We start from the raw sequence: 25,848 nt of genomic DNA on the forward strand, positions 1-25,848 counted from the left end.
ATTTAAAAAAAGGTGATAGTTCAGAAAATGCATTAAACGTGTGAGGTTAGAGTCTGGCTATGTCTCATCCTAGAGTCAGATTGGTTTTATTTCCAAAGTAGTTATTTATAGAATGTCACATTGACTGCCTATAGATTATGTGCTTTTTGAACAAAATAGAATGTATCTTCAAATACGAATCTTGCAAATTGCAAATTCACCCCATGGACTTATATGTGTATGTGCATGTGTGCACGCATGTGTGTGTGGGTGAGGGAGTGAGGTACAAGGAAAGTGTGTGTGTGGGGGTGGGGGTGCGGGGCGAGAGAGAGTGAGAGAATATGTGTGAAGGAGGGAGAGAGAGAACGCGTGTGTGTGTGTGAGGGAGAGAGAGAGTGTGTGTGTGTGAGGGAGAGAAAGAATGTGTGTGTGAGGGAGAGAAAGAATGTGTGTGTGTGTGGGAGAGAGAACGTGTGTGTACTTAAGAGAGTAAGAATATGTGTTTGAGAGAGCATGTGCATGAGTGTGACATAGTATATGCCTGTGCGAGGGTGTACACATGAATGTGTGTGTGAGTGAGAGAGCCTGTGTATGAGAGAGGGTCTGTGTGAGTGAATGTGTATGTATGTGTGTGTGTTAGTGTGAGAGTGTGTGTGTCTGTGTGTGTATAGGTAAAAACAAGGACCGCAGATGCTGGAAACCAGAGTCTAGATTAGAGTGGTGCTAGAAAAGCACAGCAGTTCAGGCAGCATCCTGAGGAGCAGGAAAATCGACGTTTCGGGCAAAAGCCCTTCATCAAGAATAGAGGCAGGGAGCCTCCAGGGTGGAGGGATAAATGAGAGAGGGGTGGGGGTGGGGAGAAAGTAGCATAGAGTAGAGATTTACTGAAATTCTTGTAGAGAGAGGAGGAAAACTTCTTCAAGGCAGGCATCCTTGCAAGAGGATTCGCTGTAGGGTTAAAATCAACTGTGTGTGTGTGTGTGTATATGTGTCAGAACGTTTAGTGCAGGTGGGGGTCACCTGTAGTGTGACATGAACCCAAGATTCTGGTTGAGGCTGTCTTCATGGGTACCAAACTTGGCTGTCAGCCTCTGCTCGGCATCTCTGCATTGTTGTGTATCCCAAAGTCCGCCTTGGAGAACATTCACCTGAAGATCCGAGGCCAGAAACCCTTGACCGCTGAAGAGTATCCCACCGAGATCTATTTGCCTATCCTATTACTCTACATTTCCCCTAAATAATGCACCTAACCTACTCATCCCTGAACACTATCGGCAATTTAGCATGGCCAATTCACCTAACCTGCACATCTTTGGATTGTGGGAGTTAACCGGAACACCCAGAGGGAACCCATGCAAACATGGGGAGTTTTTTTCTCTCTCTCTCTCTGTTTTAAGTTGTACATTATAATCATTATCTCAGCTATTTAAAAGACTGTAACATTGATATTTGACGATATTCTGTTTTATGAAATGGGGCACTATTTCCCAGCAAACTCTGTGCCAGCAATGCTATAGTCTGTTGAACCTCAGTACAGGTCATCCTTTCCTGCTCTAGAAAATGTTGAAATCCCACTTTATGTTCACCCAAGAGGCTGTCGGTCTCTTTGGGACTCCATTGTTTTTTTTACAAATTACCCCCTTTGTCCCAGGATTTAATTTTGCATATGGCACTTTCTAGAAGGAAGTGATTGGAGCTGGGCAGTGATGAAATATTGGAGACTCCTGTTCTCTCTCTCCGCCACCACCGTTCCCTCCACAAATCCTGTCTCCTTTTTCCAGCCCAGCTACAAAGACCACATCTTGTCCCTCTATCACTCCCTCTATCCTGCACACACACTCTCTCTTTGTCTACATCTGTGTTTTTAGTAAGCTGCAGGAAGCTCCACGGGTGTTTCCGTGCCAGTAAGTTAACAGGACAATGCACCATAGAAAGAGACCATTCAGCTTTGTGTCTTTTACCAATTCACCTTTTGTGATATCTCTTTACAAGCTTTGCAAGCATATGCTTCCTGAAGAAGGGCTCATGCCCGAAACGTCGATTCTCCTGCTCTTTGGATACTGCCTGACCTGCTGCGCTTTTCCAGCAACACATTTTCAGCTCAAGCATATGCTGTGCCAAACTCTGCCCCAAATGTGATTTGCCCCGAAGGCAAAAAAAGTTTGCACTTCACATTGGGAGGGCAGATTTCTTAGCTTCACTTAGAAATACCAAAAAAAATGATGATGTTTCTGCTTATTTCAGCCATAAGTCAAGAAGAATGCCATTCATCCCCTCAAGATAGAGATGGTTGGGAGGAGGTTAAATGTTGGGTAGAGTCAGGCTGAGCTGTGGCAGGGCTTGCTTGGTAGGTAAGGCCCAGAAGAGGTTACCACCGCAGAAACAGAAATGGGCCATTGCACATGTTCAAACATTCAAGAAGGTCAAAGCTGATCTGAACCTGAACTCCATCCAGCAGCCATGGCTCCCCACTCCTTCACACTCTTGAGGACCAATGATGAATTAATTTCTGATTTGAGCTCAGAACCCTTTTATGTGAAGGGACATTTCATACTATGTAGAGTCTCACTGGAGATGAAATTAGTATGTTGAGTTTAGGATAGAGAAGAGTTTGATTGAGTGAGATGAAGACTTTGAGTTTTCTCCTATTTTTCAGATATTTGACATTGTTCAGCTCTGTGTTTGATAGGTGAAGATATTCATTACTGACATATTCACTGAACTGAAAGATGGCATCGCCCTGATTGCCCTACTGGAAACCATCTCTGGAGAGACGCTGAGCAGACCCAACAGAGGCAGAATGAGAGTCCACTATCTGGAGAATAACAGCAGGGCCATTGCCTTCCTGAAAACCAAGGTAACATTATTTTGTACCATTGTTAATAGAACATGGAGCATAGACCAATACAGCACTGAACAGGCCCTTCGGCCCACGATGTTGTGCCGAACATTTATCCTAGATTAAGCACCTATCCATGTACCTACCCAATTTCCGCTTAAAGGTCACCAATGATTCTGACTCTGCCACTCCCACAGGTAGCGCATTCCATGCCCCCACCACTCTCTGGGTAAAAAACCTACCCCTGACATCCCCCCATACCTTCCACCCTTCACCTTAAATTTATGTCCCCTTGTAACATTCTGTTGTACCCGGGGAAAAAGTCTCTGTCTACTCTATCTATTCCCCTGATCATCTTATAAACCTCTATCAAGTCACCCCTCGTCCTTCGCCGTTCCAATGAGAAAAGGCCTAGCACTCTCAACCTATCCTCGTGCAACTTATTCTCCATTCCAGGCAACATCCTGGTAAATCTCCTCTGCACCCTCTCCAAAGCTTCCACATCTTTCCTAAAGTGAGGTGACCAGAACTGCACACCGTACTCCAAATGTGGCCTTACCAAGGACCTGTACAGCTGCAACATCATCTCACGACTCTTGAATTCAATCCCTCTGCTAATGAACGCTAATACATCATAGGCTTTCTTCCAAGCTCTATCCACCTGAGTGGCAACTTTCAAAGAGCTATGAACATAGACCCCAAGATCCCTCTGCTCCTCCACCTTACTAAGAACCCTACCGTTAACCCTGTATTCCGCATTCTTATTTGTCCTTCCAAAATGGACAACCTCACACTTGACAGGATTGAATTCCATCTGCCACTCCTCAGCCCAGCTCTGCATCATATCTAAGTCCCTTTGCAGCTGACAACAGCCCTCCTCACTATCCACAACTTCACTAATCTTCGTATCGTCTGCAAATTTACTGACCCACCCTTCGACTCCCTCTTCCAAGTCATTAATAAAAATTAAAAACAGGAGAGGACCTAGAACTGATCCCTGTGGAACTCCACTTGTAACTGGGCTCCAGGCTGAATATTTACCATCTACCACCACTCTCTGACTTCGACCGGTTAGCCAGTTCTCTATTCAACTGGCCAAACTTCCCACTGTCCCATGCCTCCTGACTTTCCGCATAGAAGGCTTGTGAACTGGGAGCAACATGATTGTTGGCTCTCACCAAACCCCCTGCTCAGATTCTCTGACCTTTCAAACCAGCCATTCCAAATCTAATGTCCCTGCAACGCTGGGTGTACATGGCATCTCCATGACGCTTGGTGTACACAGTCTCTCAATCCCTGAAATGTGACTTTTTAATTTGGTCTGTTGCTTCTTCTTGTGTTGTTAGATCAATGTGGAGCTGATAGGTCCAGAAAATATTGTGGATGGTGACCGCACCCTAATCCTGGGTCTGATCTGGATGATTATCCTGCGCTTTCAGATTTCCTCTATCACTCTGGAGGAGGTAAGACACTTGTTCCTCCTGTTGGGAATGTCCTGCTGCCCATGGATAACCTAAATATGTGATATAAATATTTTTATATATTTTATATATATATATATAGTATACACATACATACATATATATCCCATGAAGAATTAACAAGGAATTGTTGTTCTTAGAAATGGTATGAATACGTACCAGTTGCAGTAGCTGAGGTGAACAGCATTGGTGCATTCAAGGTGAAGCTGGTTAAATAGAAAGGGATATAGCATCTGCTGTTGGGATGAATTCGAGTAGACTTGTGTGGTGCGAGCACAGACATTTTGCACCAAAAGACCAGCTTTTGTGCTGTACGACCAATGTAATATTATGTGACCCGGGCACCATTGCGATAGGATTTCCTCTACGACCTGTACCTAATAAAACCAGTGTAGCTACAGCTGGGGTGCAGTGACAGCTGCTGGTGGGGAGTTTGCTGCAAGGTTAACATTACTGTCTGGGGCATGCTCACTTCCACTTCCTTCAGCCTGGGTTGGATTCACTGAGTGCGCAATGCCCTGGGACGTGTTGGGCAGCTTCGGGGGCTAGTTTTCAGTCTTTCGTTCACTCACCAACTTTCTCTGCTGCGGTAGGATGAATCTGATAGCAGCAGTGCCAAGCATTCTGCTAAGGAGGCTCTGCTGATCTGGTGCCAGCGTAAGACAGCTGGGTACAAGAACGTTAATGTCCAGGACTTCTCCTCCAGCTGGAAGGATGGATTGGCCTTCAATGCACTTATTCACGCTCACAGGTAAACACAAACTTTGTTCAGTTGTTCAGACTGGAAGGAGTTGGGGAAAACATTCAAAAGAGGTCATGTCCTACTGGGCCATGAGGATAGTGTATGAAGCCCCAGATGGCCTTCGTGTGCATTGGTGAGGTGGGGGAGCTGTGGGGACTGTATGCATAAACAGCCTGTCCGAGTGTCATCACAGCTAGGCTTCCTGCTCCTTCTTGTTATCAGTGACCCCCCAAGGAGACATCATATTGTTGAGGAAGGAGTTTTAGATACAGTAGCTTACTGATGCTGTGGTGGGGCATTTGAAGGGCAACCAATTTCCTGGAATTAAGCTCAGCGTCACTCAGCCTTCTGAGGTACTAGAAATAGGGGCAGTCCACCTCTATTTCAAATGAAACTACCCACTTCACAACCCTGCTGGATCTACTAGGTTCGGTTGTCGTCATTGTTGACTGTGTCTCAGTTTGAGGATGATGCCTGCTCAGGTTGTGAGTATCTACTGCGGGCCTTCATGTGACTGAGCAGGCCACGGACCTCTGGGTACATGAGGCAGGTTGTCCCATGAGCTAGCAGGGCACAGAGAGCAGAACTTGCTTCCTTCCTATGGCACTCACTCTGCCGATGTCGGCACGCTGAACGAGATGTCACAAGCTCATCCCAGTCATTGATTTCATCGCTGCCACACTGCAGGGATATTTTCAGAGCTTTTGCATGGAAGCATGACAGGTGAGAAAACTGAACACTTTCTGAGCATCAGTGTTATAGTTGGCTTTACAGGAGTTTTGCCTGAATGCTTGAGGAGCTGACTTTCAGAAAGATACAAAGCACCAGACCTGCTGAGTTTCTCCAGCAATTTCTGTTTTGGTTTCAGATTTCCAGCAACCACAGTTCTTTCAGCATTTTTTTTTGATAGGTCTTTATTCAGTGACCTCCCACTGAATCTGGAGGATATAGAGGAATAGAGTAGAATAGTAATTTACTGTCATGTTTATTTTTATAAAGTAATACAGTGAAAAATGTCTAAGTCACCATATTCCAGCACCTATTTTGATAACAGAAATTATACGTCTGAACAAAAAGTTCAGACCAAGTCCGTCTGTAGTGTGTAGAATATCGAGCTGGTGCAGCTGATCCAGGGTTGGTGCTCCTTATCTGAAGTGGCTGCCAAAGACTGGGAAGTGCTCAGCATATTCTCGTGTCATCCCAGCATACTCTCCCATCTAATATTATACGGTTAGCAAATTCTGTCGCTTCTACCAAGTCATTAATATAAATAACATATTTTAAAAACCTATTAATATAAATCATTAGGACTGATTCTCGTGGCACTTGACTCGTTACACTCTTCCAACTTGAAATAAATGCATTAATCCTGACTCTCTGACTTCTCTGTGTTAACCAATCCTCAGGCCATATTAATGCATTATCCCCAATACTGTGATCTTCTAGATTGTGCTATCATCTTTTATATGGCACCTTATCAAATGCCATCTGAAAATCCAAATACACTCTATTTATCAGTTCTCTCTTACCAACTTGACTTGTTATATCTTCAAACAATTCAAACAAATTTGTCAAACATGTATTCCTTTTAACAAAACCATTATGACTCTGTTTGATTATATTAAGCTTTTCTAAATCTCCTACTATTTCTTCCTTAATATTGGACTCCAGCATTTATCCAACTACTGATGTTAGGTTAACTGACCTAATCGTTTTCTGCTGTCTGAACAGGGTGCCACATAAAATGCTTTTCAATTTGCTGGAACCTTCCTGAAATCCTCAGAGTTCTGGAATATTTTGACCAATCTCTCCCCTATCTCTGCCACGACATCCTGACCATCACATTCTGACAACTTGTCCACCTTCAGTCTCATTAATTTATCTCTTGTGATATAGATTGTTATGTAGTCTTCCCTCCTATTAGCACATAGATTGTTGGTTATCTTTGGGATGTTTACTGTGCCATCTGCCATGATAACCAGTTGGTTTAAGTTATCTACCATCTCACAGTTCCCTGTAATTAATTCTCCAAGGGTCCCACATTCACTTTCGCTTCTCTCCTTTTACTCCACTCATGCAGAAGCTCTTGCTGTGTTTTTATGTATTTATTGCCAATTTATTTTCATAATCTATTTCCTTCCTCTTCATTAGCTTTTGAGTCATCTGCTGCTGGTTGCTGAAATATTTCCACTCCTCTGGCTTCCTACTAATTCTTGCCATTTTGAATGCCTTAGTTTATGATTGGATTGGATGCTCTCCTTGACTGTCTTTGTAAACCATGGGTGGTTCATCCTTCTCATCGAGCCCTGCTCTCCATTAAGCTTGAGCTTGCAGCCATTGCCTTGCTTCACATGCAGGAGATGAGTAGCACAATTACTAGCATTCCCCATTCTATTGGAGGGTCACAGGCCAGTTGAGCCAAATGGAGCACCAAGAGTGAGTCAAGCCCAGAACCCCTCTCCTGTGGGCAGATGTTATGTTCGTGAAACCTTTGAATGCTATAGGGGGGAACTAAATGCAGATCACCTTCTGAACTTGGGCGTCAAATGGCATATGTGTGCAAATGTGAACCCATGTTCACCTTTCTTCTGCCCTTTTTAAAATCAAACTGCTCCTTGTCTCTTCCATGTTATGAACTCTTGCAGTGCACTACGCTTGTTACTAATTCATCTAAGTAGCCAGCTTAATGTATCAAGAGCCTAGACCATAAACTTTGGCACTCAGTTCAACCCATACAGCTAACCCTGTCCTGTCCTTACCTGATGTGCTTGTGGTCATAGGTTTGGCATTTGTATTCTACTGTGTATGTTGTTACAGAAGTGAATTTAATTGACGGAGGTTTCTTGGTATCTTTTGCAGGCCTGATCTGATCAACTATAAGAACTTAAAACAGAACAAACCAATACATAACTTAACTAACGCCTTTGTGGTCGCGGAGGAGAAGCTTGGAATTCCCACACTCCTAGACCCAGAGGACGTGGCTGTACCTCACCCAGATGAAAAGTCTATTATGACCTATGTGTCTCAGTACTACCATTACTTCTCCAAAATGAGGCAGGGTCAGACTGGACAGAAGAGGATTATAAAGGTACTGCACTTGACTCCTTTATTTACCAGTGTTTGCTTATAGGGGTAAATCCCTCAATTGTACTACTTAGATAATTGTTCTCTATCTCTCACCCTCTTTTATTCCTTCACAGGATGTGGACACCATTGCCTGGGCCATGGGCCATCCCTAATTAGACACAGGGTAGCTCTGAATCAACCACATTGCTGTGGGTCGAGAGTCACATGTAAACCAGACCAAGTAAGGACAGCAGGTTTCCTTCCCTAAAGGGCATTAGTGAACCAGATGGGTTTTCTTCTAAAAATCGACAATGGTTGTATGAGTGCCGTTGGGCTAGCTTTTCTCCCCAAAATTTTCAGCGATTTCAAATTTCACCATTGGCCTTGCTGGGATTCAAACCCAGCACCTCCGAACATTAGCCTGGGGTTCTGGGATTTTTAATTTAGTCACATTATCGCCGCCTCTCCTGATTTAGAAAGCATCCACTATCTTTGTGCAGTGTCTGTGTATCCAGGGGTTTGCTTTTTGCTGGGTCACCAGAAGTGGCTTGGATGAAATGTTAAAGAAGCCCTGTCTTTCCTGTCAGGTTGGCATCAATCAGCACTCTCTCAGAAAGAAAAAACGGAGGAGTTATCCTGGTGCCCTAGCCAATATATATAATTAAAATAGACAGTTTAGTGTCCTTTCTCTCGTTAATGTCGAGGAATTAACTGCCAATTTCCTACTTAATAACAATATAAGTATTTCTTTGGCAGTGAAACACTTTGGGACGTCCTAAGGTCAGAAAGGTGCTACATAATGCAAGCACTTTCTCTTACCTAAATATGTGGCGACCATAGTCTTTTGTATATTTACTATTTTGTATAATTTTGAGCGACTTCCGCATAGAATTTCATTTCACTTCCCACACAGTTAGAACATTGTGTTCAATTTTAGAAAGGTTCCAAGACCATGGATAAAGATCGGAAAATATTCCCTCTGAGGATAACGAGTGTGAAAGGTTTCAGTTATCAGGAGAAACTTGAGAAACTGGAACTGTTTCCATTTGAACGAGAGAAGACACTATTTAGGCACAACTTAAGCACTATATGCATTTCTGGTCATCTCATGACAAGAGGCATGTAATTGGACTTGAGAGGGGACAGAAGAGATTTCCAAGGATGTTGCCAAGCCTGAAAAATTGTAGCTATGAGGAAAAATTGGATGTAGGCAAGGGTTGTCCTCATTGTCCTCTTTCAGCGAGGGGAGATTTAATTAAGATGCACAAGGCTGTGGGGGAGCATCAGTACGTTAGGTGAGAAGGATCTAGTCACCTTAGCAATGAGTAGAGGCATAGATTTTACAGTGAGTGGTGAAAGGGTCAGAGGAAATATGTATTACGCAACCAGCCCCCTCATCATCCCAAAGAGAGTGCCTGAAAGGGAGAGTCGAGCCAGAAACACTCAACCCATTGAAAGACATCAGACCCCTGAATTCTCATAACCTTCAGGGATACGGATTTAGAGCTGGGAAGTGGGAAGAGTACTGTGGTTCAATTATCATTTGGCACAGACCCATGGGTAGAGTGGCCTCCAGCTGTGTGGTAAACATATCAACTAAATTCCTGTAGTGCACCTCTCCTGCCCTCCCTCCCCACATTCTGCATATTCCCTGTCTGCTAAGATCTCTCTTGACTGAAATACTATAAGACCCTGATAAAATCAAATAACAGGGTTTCATTTTAATACCTCGTTCACATCTGAAATAAAGTCTGATTTGAAGATCTCAGTGGTTTTATATCTGGCAGCTTGAGATCTCAACTTGACCATGAGAAGCCTACCTTTTTTTCTCCTAAATCCTTTGCGACTTCTCACGAGAGTCAGTTAGAAATCCTGATATTCGGCTTCACTGGGTTCTTACAGTATTTCAATCAAGATCTTGGCATCTGATAATGCTTAGGAGTTTTCTGCAGCTTTTCAGAAGATTAATGAGTAATGAATGCTTTCTAAATCAGGAACGGCTGTGACACCGCAGTACCGTGACTAGATTAATAATCCAGAACCCCAGGTCTATGGTCGGAGGATGTAGATTTGAGTCTCAGCATGACCAATGGTGAAATTTAAAATCACTGAAAATGTTGGAATAAAAAGCTCGCCTAACAGTGATCATGTAAACATTGAAGATTTGTGGAAAAAAACACATCTGGTTGACTAATGCCCTTGAGGGAGGAAATCTGCCTTCCTAACCTGCTCTGGCCGATGAAATAACTCCACAGAGGCCAGTATCCCATCTCCAAGTCACCCATTATTTGACATTGATCCAGCTTCCTCAGAGCGAACTCTCAGAGTGAGCAGGATATCTGGCATTCATGTTTATATCTGTCAGCCAGGGCTCCCTGATTGAACTAGATTAACAGTCCCAATCAAGGAACTCAAACAATTACTACAGCTTACATGTAACTCCAGACCCACAGCCATGTGGTTGACTCAGAATTACCCTCTGGGCAATTAGGGATGGGCAGTAAAGGCTGACCTTTCCAATCAGGAGTCTTTCTCCAACTTTTGTGTCTTCAGTGATAACTGCAGAGCACAGCTCCCCAACCCCCCCAAAACAAAAACATATGATCTTCTAACTAATGACACAGTTCCACACTCCAGGCCCCTGATTCTTGCAAACGAACACATGTTCCCAGCAGGGTCTTGTATATTTAATCTGCGACTGAGTCATGTATCAATTCCTCCTTCACAGATTATTGGTCTCCTGAAGGAGATTGAAGACCTCAAACTTGAATACCAGCAACTGGTGACTGACCTGCTGCGGTGGATCAAGGACAAGGTGAGGGAGTTGAACGACCACTGCTTCCCCAACTCGCTGGTAGGCATGCAGAGGCTGGTGGCGGACTTCAAAATGTTCCGCACCGTGGAGAAGCCACCCAAGTATCAGGAGCGAGGGCTCATCGAAGCGCAACTCTTCAACATCAGGACGAAGCTGCAAGCCAACAACATGTGGCCATACGTACCCCCTGAGGGGAAGACCCTGACTGACATCGAGAGGCACTGGGCCAACCTGGAGAAGTCGGAGTACGAGCGGGAGAAGGCCCTGCAGAAAGAGATGCTGCGGCTGGAGCGCCTGGAGCAGCTGGTGCGGAAGTTCAGGAAGAAGGCTGCGCTGAGGGAGTCCTACCTCACCGAAATGAGGTCAGTGGTTGCCAAGCAGGACACCAACGTGAGGAGCATCAAGGAGGCCGAGGCTGCCGCCAAGATGATGGAGGCCATCACCACCGACGTGTTCGCCCGGGAGCAGAGGTTCAAGACCCTGGCTGAAATGGCAGCGGTCATTGAGAGGGAGAACTACCACAGCAAGACTGAGATCGTAAAGAGGTACGGTGACCTCACAGCCAGTCATTCATATAGTTGTGGTTTAATCAACCAATCAGGGAGGGTGGGAGGCTTCAGACACTGTCCTGTCAGGGTCTGGGGGCTCGGGTCAGTGGGTCAGACAATGTCCAGACAGGGACCAGAGGATCAGTAGGTCACACTGTCTTGTCTTTTTGGAATGGAGGTGTGTGCCCCGGGATGTCCAGAACCAGATCAGGATGCAAACTCTGGTGCACTGATTGAAATCTCTTCCTTCTCTGCAGGCAGCAGAATGTTGAACGTCGCTGGCAAGACCTTCTCCAACAACTCTGTAAATGCAGAGAATCCCTGAACAAGACCACGTCTGCGCTCACCTTACTCCAAGATATTAACAGCATTTTCGAAGAAATAATGACCATTCACGTAAGATTGGCCGCTCACACTTGTTAAAGGAGAGCCACTCGATATTGCATGAATTGAAACTGTGCTGACTGCTTGGCTGAGTGTGTTTAGGGCCCTAGCTGTCTGTCCAGCAATGCGTGAAGTTAGTAATGGATAGGCAGAATGCACTGCCCTCTCTTCTGTTTATAGTCATTGAAACCCTATTCAAATAGATACATCTGAATTGAGACAGCAACTTGTTCCAGTGATCTGGTCTCCGGGAAAATGAAACCATCCCAGCACTTTTCTCCCTTTATTCATCCATCGGATCTGGCCGACACTGACAAGGTTGATATTTGTTGCCCTCCCTAATTGCCTTTGAAACAAGTGGCTTGCTTAACTGTTTCAGAGGGAGACAAGAGTCATCCACGTTGCTGAGAGTCTGGAGTCACATTCGGGAGAAAGTGAGGACTGCAGATGCTGGAGATCAGAGCTGAAAATGTGTTGCTGGAAAAGGGCAGCAGGTCAGGCAGCATCCAAAGAGCAGGAGAATCGACGTTTTGGGCATATGCCCGAAAGCTTCCTGAAGAAGGGCTCATGCCCGAAACGTCGATTCTCCTGCTCTTTGGATGCTGCCTAACCTGCTGCACTTTTCCAGCAACACATTTTCAGCTGGAGTCACATTAGGCCAGATAAAGAAAACAGATTTCCTTTTATTCATAACCCAATAGAAATTTTTACGACAGTTGATGATCGTTACCATCGCTGGGACTAGATCTCTATTTCTGATTGACTTTAAATTCCACCAGTTGGGATTTGAATTTGTGTCCCCACAGCGTTACTATTCCAGTTTTATAACGGCACTCATCTGGTTTACTGAGGTCCTTTAGAGAGGGAAATCTGCCATTTTTACCTGGTCAAGTCTACATGTTACTCTAGTACCCACAGCCATTCCAGTTGATTCTAAACTGCCCTCTGAAAGGACACAGCAAGCCACTAGGGTAATAAGGGATGGGGAGCAAATACAGGTTCACCAGCAACACCCACATCTCATGAAGGAATCATATAAAAATAACCGCAATTATGTTGTTCAACTGGGACTAACCATTGCGTTACTCAAAATCATCATGACCACTTCACTCTTGAATTCTCTGCTCCCATTTACAAAACACAAAAGCTATTTGTGACTTTGGGCAGCATGGTGGCTTAGTAGTTGGCACTGCTGCCTCACAGCACCAGGGACCCAGGTTTGATTCTACCTTTGGGTGACTGTCTGTGTGGAGTTTGCACATTCTCCCTGTGTCAGCGTGGGTTTCCTCTGGGTGCTCTGGTTTCCTCCCATAGTCCAAACATATGTAGGTTAGTTGGATTGATGATGCTAAATTGCCCCGTAATGTCCAGGGATGTGTAAACTAGGTGTGTTAGCCTAGTGCAGAGTTACAGGGGTAGAGTAGGGGAGTGGGAGTGGCTGTGGGTGGGATGCTGTTCGGGGTTTTAGTGTGGGCTCAATGGGCTGAATGGCTAGATTCTACACTGTAGGGATTTGTGGTTAATCAATTTGTGTTTGCAATTTTGTGAAATTACGGAATGACAGTGGCACCTTTTACTGTCTCTCTCTTTCCACACTCTTCAGTTTACACTCTCATTCCTGACTTGCTGTCTCAAATTGTATTCCATTCCACTTCAAAGAGATTGTATCTGTCTTTTATCTGCCCATTCCACCAAGCTTTCTGTGAATTTATGTGTGAGATTTTGAATCTGTGCTCAAGATTCTGAGGAGAGAATATAGGAAGTTAGGCAGCAATTTAAAAAGGAGGTCCTCGAAGGTAGTAACATCTGGATTACTCCCGGTGCCAGTAGCTAGTGAGGGTCGGAATAGGAGGATAGAGCAGATGCGTGAGTGATGAGCTGGTGCAGGGGAGAAGGATTCACATTTTTGGATCATTGGAATCTCTTCTGGGGTAGAAGTGACCTGTACAAGAAAGACAGATTGCACCTAAATTGGAAGGGGACTAATATACTGGCAGGGAGATTAGCGAGAGCTGTTTGGGAGGATTTAAACTAGTCAGGGGAATGGGACTTGGGGCCTAGGGAGATAGTAAGGAATGAGATCAGTCTGAGACTGGTACAGTTGAGAAAAGGAGTGAGTCGGGGCAGGAAAGAAGAAAGCAGAGAATAGGGTCGGACTGATGAATTAAACTGCATTTATTACAATGCAAAGGGCCTAACAGGGAAGGCAGATGAACTCAGGGCATGGTTAGGAACATGGGACTGGGATATCATAGCAATTACAGAAACGTGGTCGGGGATGGACTGGCAGCTTAATGTTCCAGGGGAAAACTGCTTAGAGGCAGCATAGGAAGGTGGTGGTGGTGGTGGGGGGGGGGGCAACAAGAGAGGAGGAAGAGTGGAATTTTTGATTAGGAATAACATTACAGCTGTACTTAGGGAGGATGTTCCTCAGTATGCATCCAGGGAAGTTATTCAGATGGAACTGAGAAATATGGAAGGGATGATCATCTGATTGGGACTGTACTGTAGACTCCCTAATAGTCAGTGAGAAATTGAGAAAAAAATTTGTAAGATCCCAGTTATCTGAGAGAAGAGTAGGGTGGTTATGGTCGGGGATTTTAACTTTGCAAGCATAAGCTTCGATTGCCATAGTGTTTGGATGGAAAGGAACTTGTTAAGTGTAGACAAGAAAATGTTTTGATTTAGTATGTGCATGTACCTACTAGAGAAGATGCAAACCTTGATCTGCTCTTGGGCAATAAGGCAGGGCAGGTGACTGAGATGTCAGTGGTGGAGCACTTTGGGGTCAGTGACCATAATTCTATTAGTTTTAAAGTAACGATGAAAAATGATAGACAGAATCTAAAAGTTAAAGTTCTAAACTGGAGTAAGACCAATTTTGACAGCATTAGGCAAGGACATTCAAAAGTTGATTAGATGCAGATATTTGCAGGTAAAGGAATGACTGAAAAATGGGAAGTCCAGAGACAGTATATTTCTGTTAGGGTGAAAGGACAGGCTGGTAGGTATAGGGAATGCTGGATGACTAAAGAAATTGAGGTTTTGATCAAGAAAAAGAAAGAAGCACATGTCAGTATAGACAGGATAGATCGAGTGAATCCTTAGAAGAGTATAAAGACAGTAAGAATATACCTAAGAGAGAAATCAGGAGGGCAAAAAGGGGACATGAGATAGCTTTGGCAAATAGGGTTAAGGAGAATTCAAAGGGATTCTACAAATACATCAAGGTTGGAAGGGTAACTAGGGAGAGAATAGGGCCCCATAAAGATCAGCAAGGCCTTCTTTGGAACCACAAGAGATGGGGGAGACACTAAATGAGTATTTTGCATCAGTGTTTACTGTGGAGAAGGACATGGAAGATACAGAATTTGGGGAAATAGATGGTGAAATCTTGAAAAATGTCCATATTACAGTGGTGAAGGTGCTGGATGCCTTAAACGCATACATGTGGATAAATCCCCAGGACCTGATCAGATGTATGCCAGAACTCTGTGGGAAGCTAGGAAAGTGATTACTGAGCCCCTGGTTAAAATATTTGTATCATTGATAGTCACAGGTGAGGTGCTGGAAGACTGGAGGTTGGTTAGCATGGTGCCACTATTTAAGAAATGTGGTAAGGAAAAGCCAGGGAACTGCAGATTGGTGAGCCTAACATCTGTGATGGGCAAGTTGTTAGAGGGAATCTGAGGGACAGGATTTACATGTATTTGGAAAGGCAAAGTTAAAAATCACACAACACCAGGTTATTGTCCAACAGGTTTATTTGGAAGCACTAGCTTTCGGAGCACTGCTTCTTCACCAGGTGACTGTGGAGAATTTGGGAAGGTAAAGACTGCTTAGGGATAGTCAACGTGGCTTTGTGTGAGAAATTGTCTCTCACAAACTAGAATGAGTTTTTTGAAGTAGTAATGAAGAGATTGATGAGGGCAGAGTGGTGGATGTGATCTATATGGACTTCAGTAAGGCGTTTGACAAGGTTTCACATGGTAGACTGGTTAGCAAGGTTAGATCACATAGAATATAGGAAGAACTAGCCATTAGGATACAGAACTGGCTCAAAGACAGACAGTGGTGGTGGAAGGTTGTTTTTCAGACTGGAAGCCTGTGACCAGCGATGTGCCAAAAAGATCAGTGCTGGGTGCACTGCTTTTTGCCATTTCTATAAATGATTTGGATTTGAGCATAGGAGGTATAGTTAGTAAGTTTGCAGGTGACATCAAAATTGGAGGTTAGTGAACAGCGAAGAAGGTTACCTCAGATTACAACAGGATCTTGATCAGATGGACCAATGAGCTGACAAGTGGCAGATGGAGTTTACTTTAGATAAATGTGAACTGCTGCATTTTGGAAAGACAGATCAGAGCAGGACTTGTACACTTCATGGTAAGGTCTTGGGGAATGTAGCTGAACATAGAAACCTTGGATTGCAGGTTCATAGCTCCTTGAAGGTGGATAGGATAGTGAAGAAAGCATTTGGTATGCTTTCCTTTATTGGTCAGTGCATTGAGTGTAGGAGTTGGGAGGTCATGTTACAGCTGTACAGGACATTGTTTAGGCCACTATTGGAATATTGTGTGCAATTCTGGTCTCCCTCCTATAGGAAGGATGTTGTGAAACTTGAAAGGGTTCAGAAAATATTTACAAGGATGTTGCCAGGGTTGGAGGGTTTGAGCTACAGGGAGACACTGAATAGGCTGGGGCTATTTTCCCTGGAGTGTCAGAGATTGAGAGGTGACCTTGTAGAGGTTTATAAAATTATGGGACAGGATGGTTAAAAAGGCTTTTAGTACACTTGCCTTCATTGCTCAGTCCTTTGTGTGTAGGATTGGGATATTATGTTGATGTTGTACAGGACATTGGTGAGGCCTCTTCTGGAATACTGTGTCCAGTACTGATCACCCAATTATAAGGAAGATATGACCAAACTAGAGAGGGTTCAGAAGAGATTTACCAGGATGTTGCCGGGTATGGAAGGTTTGAATTATAAAGAAAGGCTAAATAGGCTGGGACATTTTTCACTGGAGCATGGGAGGTTGTAAGGTGACCTGATAGAAGTTTACAAAATAATGAGAGGTATAGATAGAGTTGATGGTAGCTGCCTTTTTCTTAAATTGGGGAATTTCAAGACTAGGGGGTACATTTTTAAGCTGAGAGGAGAGCAATTTAAAAACTATAAGAGGCAACTTTTTTGCACAGAGGGGTGGTTGACATGTGGAATGAACTTCCTGAGGAAGTGGTGGATGCAGGTATAATTACAATGTTTAAAAGCCTTAGATACATGAAGTGAAAAGGTTTAAAGGGATATGGGCCAGGGGCAGGCAGAAGGGACTAGTTTTGGATTGGGATTATGTTTGGCATGGACTAGTTAGACTGAAGGATTTCCATGCTGTATGACTCTGATTCTGAGGGACATGGATAGGGTAAATAGACAAGGTATTTTCCCTGAGATGGGGGAGTCCAAAACTAGACAGCAGAGATTTAAGGTGAAAGGGGGAACATTTAAAACAGACCTAAGAGGCAGCATTTTAATGCAGAGGGCGGTGTGTGTATGGAATGAGTTACCAGAGGAAGTGGTGGAGGCTGGTACAATCACAGCATTTAAAAAGTGTCTGGATGGTTATGTAAATAGGAAGATTGAGAGGGATATGGCCAAAATGCTGCCAAATGGGACAAAATTAATTTAGGATATCTGGGCGGCATGGATGATTTGGACTGAAGGGTCTCTTTCCATGCTGCACATCTCTATGACTCTCAGTCTGAAACCTCTGTGCACATGAAATATGAGGGAGGATCCATCATTGTCCCTTGGCTATCCCTCTTCTGAACCTGAGTACATTTTGCAGTAACTAGCTCACTGAGGATCCCAAGGCAGTTTTTTGTAGACTGTCAGTAGTTGCTCTGTTAGCTAGGTAGAAGCCGTATCAGGGGAGAGAATTACAGAGTCGAGAGTGTGATGTGCTGCCGTGTTTTTACTATTCCCCCCAGACCTCCCCCCTCACTGTGGATGAAAGTTCAGTCCTCAGCAAAGACCTCACCTTCATCCCTCTCTGCTCACGGATTAATGAGATCAACACATTTCTTCCGCTGCATTGCAACATCGAACATTTCTTCTGCCGCATCTGTCTCCGGGCCCATTTTTTCAATCAAGGCACATGCTCACCCACCAAGGACCCTTTCTCTCACCTCCAATATATCCCATCCACCTGGACACCCCGTGCTGGCCTGTTACCCACCCTTGACCTCTTAATTTCTAACTGCCGCAACCTGTCCATCCCCCCTCTCCCACTCCAACCTCCCACCTTCACAGCGCGCAGCCGTCCACTTCCTCCACTCCAACCCCAGCACTACCATCAAACCAGCAGACAAGGGGGCTCTGTGGTAGTTTGGCACACTGACGTCTGCACCACTTGAAGCCAGGTGCCAACTCACAGACACCTCCTCCTTCTCTCCCCTCAACCACGACTTCACCTCCCATCACCAAACCTTCATGTCCCAGACCATCCACATCCTCATCACCTCTGGAGATCTCCCACCTAAAGCCTCCAACCTCATTGTCCGTGAACCCCAAACCGCCTGATCCTATCTCCTTCTGAAGATTCTCAAACCTGATTTCCCCGATCAACCCATCGTCTCAGCCTGTTCCTGTCCCACTGAACTCATCTCTTCTTACCTTGACACCATCCTGTCCCCCTTAGTCAAGGAACTCCCCACCTATGTTCAGGACACCACCCTTCACCTTCTCCAAGATTTTGGTTTCCCTGGCCCCTAACGCCTCATCTTCACCATGGACACCCAGTCCCTGTACACATCAATCCGCCATGATGAAGGCCTCCAAAGCCCTCCATTTCTTCTTCTCAGACTGTCCCAACCAGTACCATTCCACTGACACCCTCATCAGTCTGGCTGAACTTGTCCTCATCCTCAACAATTACTCCTTCCAATCCTCCCACCAAAGGGGTAGCCATAGCCACCCGCATGGGCCTCTTTGTTGGGTACATGGGAATTATCCATCTTCCACAGCTACACTGGCACCAGCCCCCACCTGTTCTTCCACAACATCGATGACTGTATTGGCGCTACTTTGTGCTCCCACGAGGCGTTGGGCGGTTCATCAACTTCACCAACACCTTTCGCCCCGACTTCAAATTCACCTAGACCATCTCGGACACCTCCATCCCATTCCTGGACCTCTCCATCACTGTCTCTGCCCTTGAACCCCACCCATCCCAATGTAACAAGGACAGAACCCTGCCTCCACCCCCCCACCCCCACCCCACCAACCTCCACATATGTCACATCATTCTCCGCCACTTCCACCACGTTCAATCACTACCCATCACTAGGGATATATTTCCCACCCCACCCCATCAGCGTTTCGGAGAGACCATTTCCTTCGCGTCTCTCTTGTCCACCACCCCCATCAGCCCACACCCCACTCCCGGCACCTTCTCCTACCATCGCAGGAAGTACAAAACCTACCCCCTCACCTCTGTTCAAGGCCCCAAAGGATCCTTCCACATCAACAGAAATTATCTGTACCTCTGCCAATGTCATCTACTGTATCCGTTGCACCTGATGTGGTCTCCTCTACATCGGGGGGACAGGACGCCAATTTGCAGATCATTTCTGAGAACATCTCTGGGACACCCGCATCCACCAACCCCACTGTCCCATGGCTGAACACTTCAACTCCCCCTCCCACTCCACCAAGAACATGCAGGTCCTGGGCCTCCTCCATTGCCAAAACCTAACCATCCGACGCCTGGAGGAAGAATGCTTCATCTTCCACCTTGGCACCCTCCAACCACATGGGATCAATGTGGATTTCACCAGTTAAAATAAAGTTGGCTGTAATATGTACAAGGGTAGCATCAGTCCCTTCAAGACAATGATGGAAAGTGCAGAAGAGCTCTAGTTGTGATCCAGCTTTGTTCCTCTCTCCTCCTCCAGGCCCTGGTAAGCTCGAATGATTACGGTAAGCATCTACTTGATGTGGAGGACATGGTACACAAGCACAACCTGATCGATTCTCAAATTTCATCTCACGGAGAGAATCTGAAACACATCAATGAGAAGGCTGACCACCTCAGCAGGAGCAGTGAGCTGAACACTGACTTGTTTCAGGGCAAACTTAAGGAGCTCAATGATGCTTACACCAACCTCCTGGAACTCAGCAAAGTTAGGTCAGTTATCATCCAGCATAAAACACAACTGACACCGGTTTGGTAAGAATGTGATGTAAACCTTGGCAGTCTCCCCAGGTTCCTGCTATAAGGGAGGAAGGTCTAGTGACTGGGAGGAAGTACATTGTCTCTCAGTCACTTGGTGTCTTTCACGGTCTCTTGGACTCTCTCTTGCTGTCTCTCGGGGTCTCTCTCCCTCTCTCTCTCTCTCCCCCTCCCTCTCTCTCTCTCTCTCCCTCTCTCTCTCTCTCTCGCTCTCTCTCTCTCGCTCTTTTTTTCACTGTGGCCTTAGTCATTTTTCTTGTTAATACAGGCATTCTAAACTAAAGCAGCAACACCAATTGTTTGAGTTTTTCCGGGACTGTGATGAGGAGGAGTCCTGGATTTTCGAGAAGTGGCAGTTGGTGCGGACAGCAGCATTAGGCCGTGATGTCACCCAGATTGCAGTGTTGATCCAGAAACACAAGGTACAGGCTGGGATAACCATGGTAACATGCCTCACTGCACTCAGCTCCCACAGTGTGCACTGTCATTCCAGGCATGGATCAGGGATACACGGACTCCTGGAGCCAGTGTCCCAGAGCATGGAGGGTGTGAGACAGGGGCCGGTGTCCCAGAGTGTGGAGGGGGTGTGAGACAGGGACCAGTGTCCCAGAGCGTGGAGGGGGTGTGAGACAGGGGCCAGTGTCCCAGAGTATGGAGGGGGTGTGAGACAGGGACCAGTGTCCCAGAGCGTGGAGGGGGTGTGAGACAGGGGCCAGTGTCCCAGAGTATGGAGGGGCTGTGAGACAGGGGCTAGTGTCTCAGAGTGTGGTATGAGTGAGAGCACAGTGTAGTTGGAGCCTCTGACATATACTGATTGTTCTGGTTTTCCAAGGCCCTGGAGTCGGAGGTTAACAGCCACCAGTCGATATGTTTCTCAGTAGTGAGGAAGGGCCAGCATCTGTACCAGCGAAGTTTGGACTGCGAGAAGGAGGTGAGGAGATGGGTCAATACCCTCCAGAAGCAATGGCAGCAGTTAAAGGATGAGGTTGCAATGAGGAACTCTCGGCTGCAGGCTGCACTGACTATCAAACAGGTGAGATATGATCAAGGAGCAGAGACTAAGTTGGGTGACTGGGTGAGAACCTTCACAACAAACCACTGTAGCCAGAATCCAAATACATCCAGAGGATCCATTTATACAGTTGAACACAAGAACATAAGCAATAGGGGGCTATTCTGTTGTTCAAACTCAGTCCACTAAGCTCATAGCTGATCAGCAGTATCAGTCGGATGTTCCTGCACTATCCCCATATTCTATAATGCACTCAATGCACAAAATGTCATCGATCTTTCTCTTGGAAATCCTGCAGAGCGAGGATCCGCAACTTCCTGGAGTAGAGAAATCAAATTTAGCACAAGAATGTTAGCCCAAAATAGCTGAAGTCTTGTTCTGTGATTTGTCCCCCAGTTCTAGAACCCTTGGCCAGAAATAACATCCCACTGGGTTCTAATCTATCGAACTCCTTAACAGTTTTAAATGTTTTGACATGGCTCCTGACCAACATCAGAAAAAAAACAGGACAGATGTCTTGTATCTTGCATGAACTGTTGATTACATGAAGACCAGTAAGAAGTGTTTCTTTCATAAGAAGCCTTTGAAATGTGAGGCTGTGAGGTGGTTGGTGGGTTGTTAACAGTGGGGTTTGCCACTGTATCTAAATGAGCATCTCTTGGTCTCGTCCCCTCAGTATTTCGCAGATATCAACGAGGCCCGCTCCTGGCTGCTCGAGAAACAGCCTCTTCTGGAAAGTGGGGATTGTGGAAAGGATGAGGCCAGTGCTGATGCCCTCCTGCAGCGTCACATGCGTTTGGAGAAAGAGATAGCGGCATATTCTGGTGAAGTGAAGCGACTGGGTGATTTGGCAGCCGTGGCCATACAGCAGGTTCCGTTAACAATGTGTCAGGTACTCACTTCTAACCTGTGTCTATGTATGTGTTAAAGACTGTCAGAGGGATTCTCCAGAGTTTTGTATGTAATTGTATCATGCTTCAATGGAGACTGTAACAGGATATAACACCAGGCATTCCTAAAAATGAGGAGTCAATCAAATGGGACTTCTTGTATATTCAGCAGCATATGTACCAAGTGCTAGACAGAGCTAAGCGATCCAGCAACCAGTGGATCAGATCTAAGCTCTGCAGTCCTGCCACATCCAGTCATGAAGGACAATTAAAAACTCATTGGAGGAGAAGGGAATAACTGTCTCTCACAAGAGAGAACTTAACCTTTTACTCTTAATATTCCATGGCATTACCATCACTGAATCCCCAGTTATCGACATCCCAGAGGTTATCCATGAAACTGAACTGGATGAGGTATATAGATAACCTGGCCCATTGATATAGTCCTTTAATGTTCATTAGTATTATCACTGAATCCCCAACTATTAACATGCTGGGAGCTACCATTGACCAAGAACTGAACTGGACATAGCCACACTATTTATATGGCTAAAGCGCAGGTTAAAGCCTGGGAATTCTGTAGCAAGCAACTCACCTCCTATTGCCCTAAAGTCTGTCTACTTCCATCCAGAAGGACAAGGGCAACAGATACGTGGGAACACCACCATTTGCAAGTTCCTGTCCAAGCCACTCACTATCCTGACTTGGAAATATATCACCATTCCTTCACTGTCACTGGGTCAAAATCCTGGACTCCTTCCCTAAGGGCATTGTGGGTCAACCTACAGCAGGTGGACTGCTGTGGTTCAAGAAGGCAGCTCACCACCACCTTCTCAAGGGCAACTAGGGACAGGCAATAAATGCTGCCCAGCCAGTGACACCCACATCCAATGAGTGAATATATTTTAAAAATGTTAAATGAAAACATGCTGACAGAATGCTGAGGCAGCATTTTTGAAGAGTAAGATTGCAATTGTTTCAGGCCAATGACTTTTCATCTAAATTGATGGATAGGTTAACATGTGACAGTGTTTTAGCTAGTAGGAGAGGGAGGGGCAAGATAGACCATAAGGAATGACTGTGATAGGATGGAGAGCAGAGGAGATTTCACAATGTAAACTAGCGAAAAAAATGTATTACTGGATATGTTAAGAAACAAAGATTGTGTATGAATGTGAGATGAAGGAATAAAGAAAGAAGCCAACAAAAACAAAACAGGATGTAAGCAAAGGTTACTGTCTAAGATTGTTGAACTCCATGTTGAGTGCAGAAAGCTGTAAAGTGCATCGCAAGATGAGATGCTATTCCTTGAACTTCCTTCAGGTGTAGCAGGATAGAGAGGTCAGGCTGGGAGAATTGGAATGCTGAACAGTGGAATGCTGGGTCATGCTCAGTCACTGAACAAAGGTGTTTCCCCAAAGGGATCACCTAGTTTACATTTGATCTCCCCGTTATGGAGGAGACCACTTCATGAACAGTGAATATGGTCGATTAGATTGAAAGAAGGACAAGTAAATCTCTGTTTCACTTGAAATGAGGGTGAGGGGTCTCAGACCCGTGAGAAGGATGCAGGCAAATGTAGCATCTCCTGTTCTTGAACATTCTTCTTTGCTCACACTCCCATGCCTCCCTCCCAGAGGCATGCTTGGATTCTCCCTTGGCCTCTGCTTCCACATCATCAGTGTCCATATTCAACAGATTATCCTCTGTCATCTATACCCGCCTCAGGGTGATGTCATCTTTTTAAATTTTTTTTTAAAGTATTCATTTATGGGTGTTGCTGGCTGGGCCAGCGTTTATTGCCTGTCCCTAGTTGCCCTTGAGAAGCTGGTGGTGAGCTGCCTTCTTGAACTGCTGAGGTCTACCTGCTGTAGGTTGCCCCACAATGCCATTAGGGAGGGAGTTCCAGGATTTGACCCTGCGACAGTGAAGGAGCGCAGGTGTATTTCCAAGTCAGGATGGTGAGAGGCTTGGAAGGGAAGTTGAAGGTGGCAGTATTCCCATGTGTCTACTGCTCTTGTCCTTCTAGATGGAAGTGTTCGTGGGTTTGGAAGGTACTGTCTGAGGATCCTTTGGTGACTTTCTGCAGTACGTCCTTTAGAAAGTACACAGTGTTGCTACTGAGCATCTGTGGTGGAGGGAGCAGATGCTTGTGGATGTGGTGCCATTCAATTGAGCTGCTTTGTCCTGGGTGGTGTCAAACATCTTGAGTGCTGTTGGAGCTGCACACATCCAGACAAGTGGAGAGTATTCCATCACACTCCTGACTTGGGCCTTGTAGATGGTGAACAGGCTTTGGGGAGTCAGGAGGTGTTTTACCTGCTGCAATATTACTAGCCTCTGACCTGCACTTGTAGCCACTGCATTTATGGTAAGTCCAATTGAGTTTTTGATCAATGATAACCCCCCAAGATATTGATAATGGAGGAATTCAGTGACGGTAAACACATCATCAAACATATCTTTCCCTTTCAGTATTCAGAGACCCAGTTTCTCTGTGATAACATAGTCCATTCCTGAGACCCCTTTCTACCTCTTCCCATCTATCCTGCATCATTCATGCAAGCAGTTGCAACATGATCAAAGTCAACAAGGTTTGATTTAAGAGAAGTCCTGCATGGCAAATTTTATTAAAGTATTTTCAGGACATACTGAGGAGAATAAGTAAAGAGGAATAAGTAGACATAGTATATCTGGATTTTGAAAAGGCATTGATAAGATACCACATGAAAGGTTAATACACACAAAAGGGCTCAAGGAGTTGAACGATATATTTACATGAATAGAGTGTTGGTTAGTTGACTGGAATTAATGAATAGGCTTAAATGAGGCATTTTTAAGTTGGTGGGCTGGAACAACTACAATGCCACAGGATTAGTGCTCATTTGTAATATGAATAACTTAGACAAAGATGAATGTATCTGTTTTTGACATTGTGTAGTCAGGGGGAATACAGGCTGTGAGGCTGTACAAAAATACAGATTAAAACAGTGGGCAGAGGAGGTGAGTGGGCAATAAGGTGGCAGGTTGGACTCTGGCTGGAAGATTAGAACAGCAGAATATTATTTAAATGGTACAACCTTTGTAAATGTTGATATTCAGAGGGAGTCTGGTATATTCGTACAAGGAACACAGAACGTTATTTTGTATGTATGAGGAAAATGATATGTATTGCAAGGAGTTTAGACTCAAGAATAAAGAAGTCTTGCTGCAGTGGTATAGAGATTATGTGAGACTACTCCAAGAGTAGTGCATGCAGTTTTAGTGACCAGGTTGAATAAAAGCTATCCTTGTATTCGAGCTGATACAGCAAAGGTTCACCAGATTGGTCTCTGGGGTGAGAGAGTTATCCTTTGCTGCGAGTCTGGCGAATTGGGTCAGTATTCTGCAGAAAAATAGGGGACGACCACAATGAAGGGAACTGACATAGTAACCACTGAGAAGTTGTTTCCCCTGACTGGGGAGGTTAGAAGACAGGAACAGGTTAACACAGCAACACCTCAGGTCTGAGATGGGGAAACATATCTTCACTCAGAGTGTTGTGAAGCTTTGGAATTCTTACCTGTGAGGAGACATTCCAACCTTGAATAAATTTAAAGCTGAGATAGACAGAGCTTTTACTCTTGTGAAGTCAGTCTGAATGTCAAGGTGTCAAGGAAGTTGAGTTCAAACTGAAGATGAGCTTTGATCAGATTGAATGGCACAGATGGCTCAGTACGCCAACTAGATTACTCTCCTTCTTCTTATCCTCCTGCCTGTCCTGGGAATTTGATGGGAACAATGTAGAGGGAGCTTTACTTGGGAGTTTTAGGGCCGTCAAACTGTACCCTAATGCCTTTCAGCTAATGCTCCACTAGGACA

General features: G+C 45.1%; 1 protein-coding gene across 1 annotated transcript in view; it reads left to right on the plus strand.

Annotated features, from left to right (window-relative positions):
• The window catches only part of sptbn5 (spectrin, beta, non-erythrocytic 5), a 191,233-nt gene that overhangs the window by 8,178 nt on the left and 157,207 nt on the right, over nucleotides 1–25,848 (plus strand). Inside the window, exons 2-11 of the mRNA XM_060828644.1 lie at nucleotides 2,669–2,836; nucleotides 4,165–4,281; nucleotides 4,893–5,050; nucleotides 7,901–8,129; nucleotides 10,836–11,467; nucleotides 11,728–11,866; nucleotides 19,808–20,040; nucleotides 20,354–20,507; nucleotides 20,918–21,118; nucleotides 21,774–21,989. Of these exons, the coding sequence (XP_060684627.1) occupies nucleotides 2,669–2,836; nucleotides 4,165–4,281; nucleotides 4,893–5,050; nucleotides 7,901–8,129; nucleotides 10,836–11,467; nucleotides 11,728–11,866; nucleotides 19,808–20,040; nucleotides 20,354–20,507; nucleotides 20,918–21,118; nucleotides 21,774–21,989 (2,247 nt within the window). The remainder of the gene's footprint in view (nucleotides 1–2,668; nucleotides 2,837–4,164; nucleotides 4,282–4,892; nucleotides 5,051–7,900; nucleotides 8,130–10,835; nucleotides 11,468–11,727; nucleotides 11,867–19,807; nucleotides 20,041–20,353; nucleotides 20,508–20,917; nucleotides 21,119–21,773; nucleotides 21,990–25,848) is intronic.

The sequence above is a fragment of the Hemiscyllium ocellatum genome, chromosome 8, assembly GCF_020745735.1.
Source record: "Hemiscyllium ocellatum isolate sHemOce1 chromosome 8, sHemOce1.pat.X.cur, whole genome shotgun sequence".
Lineage (NCBI taxonomy): Eukaryota > Metazoa > Chordata > Chondrichthyes > Orectolobiformes > Hemiscylliidae > Hemiscyllium > Hemiscyllium ocellatum.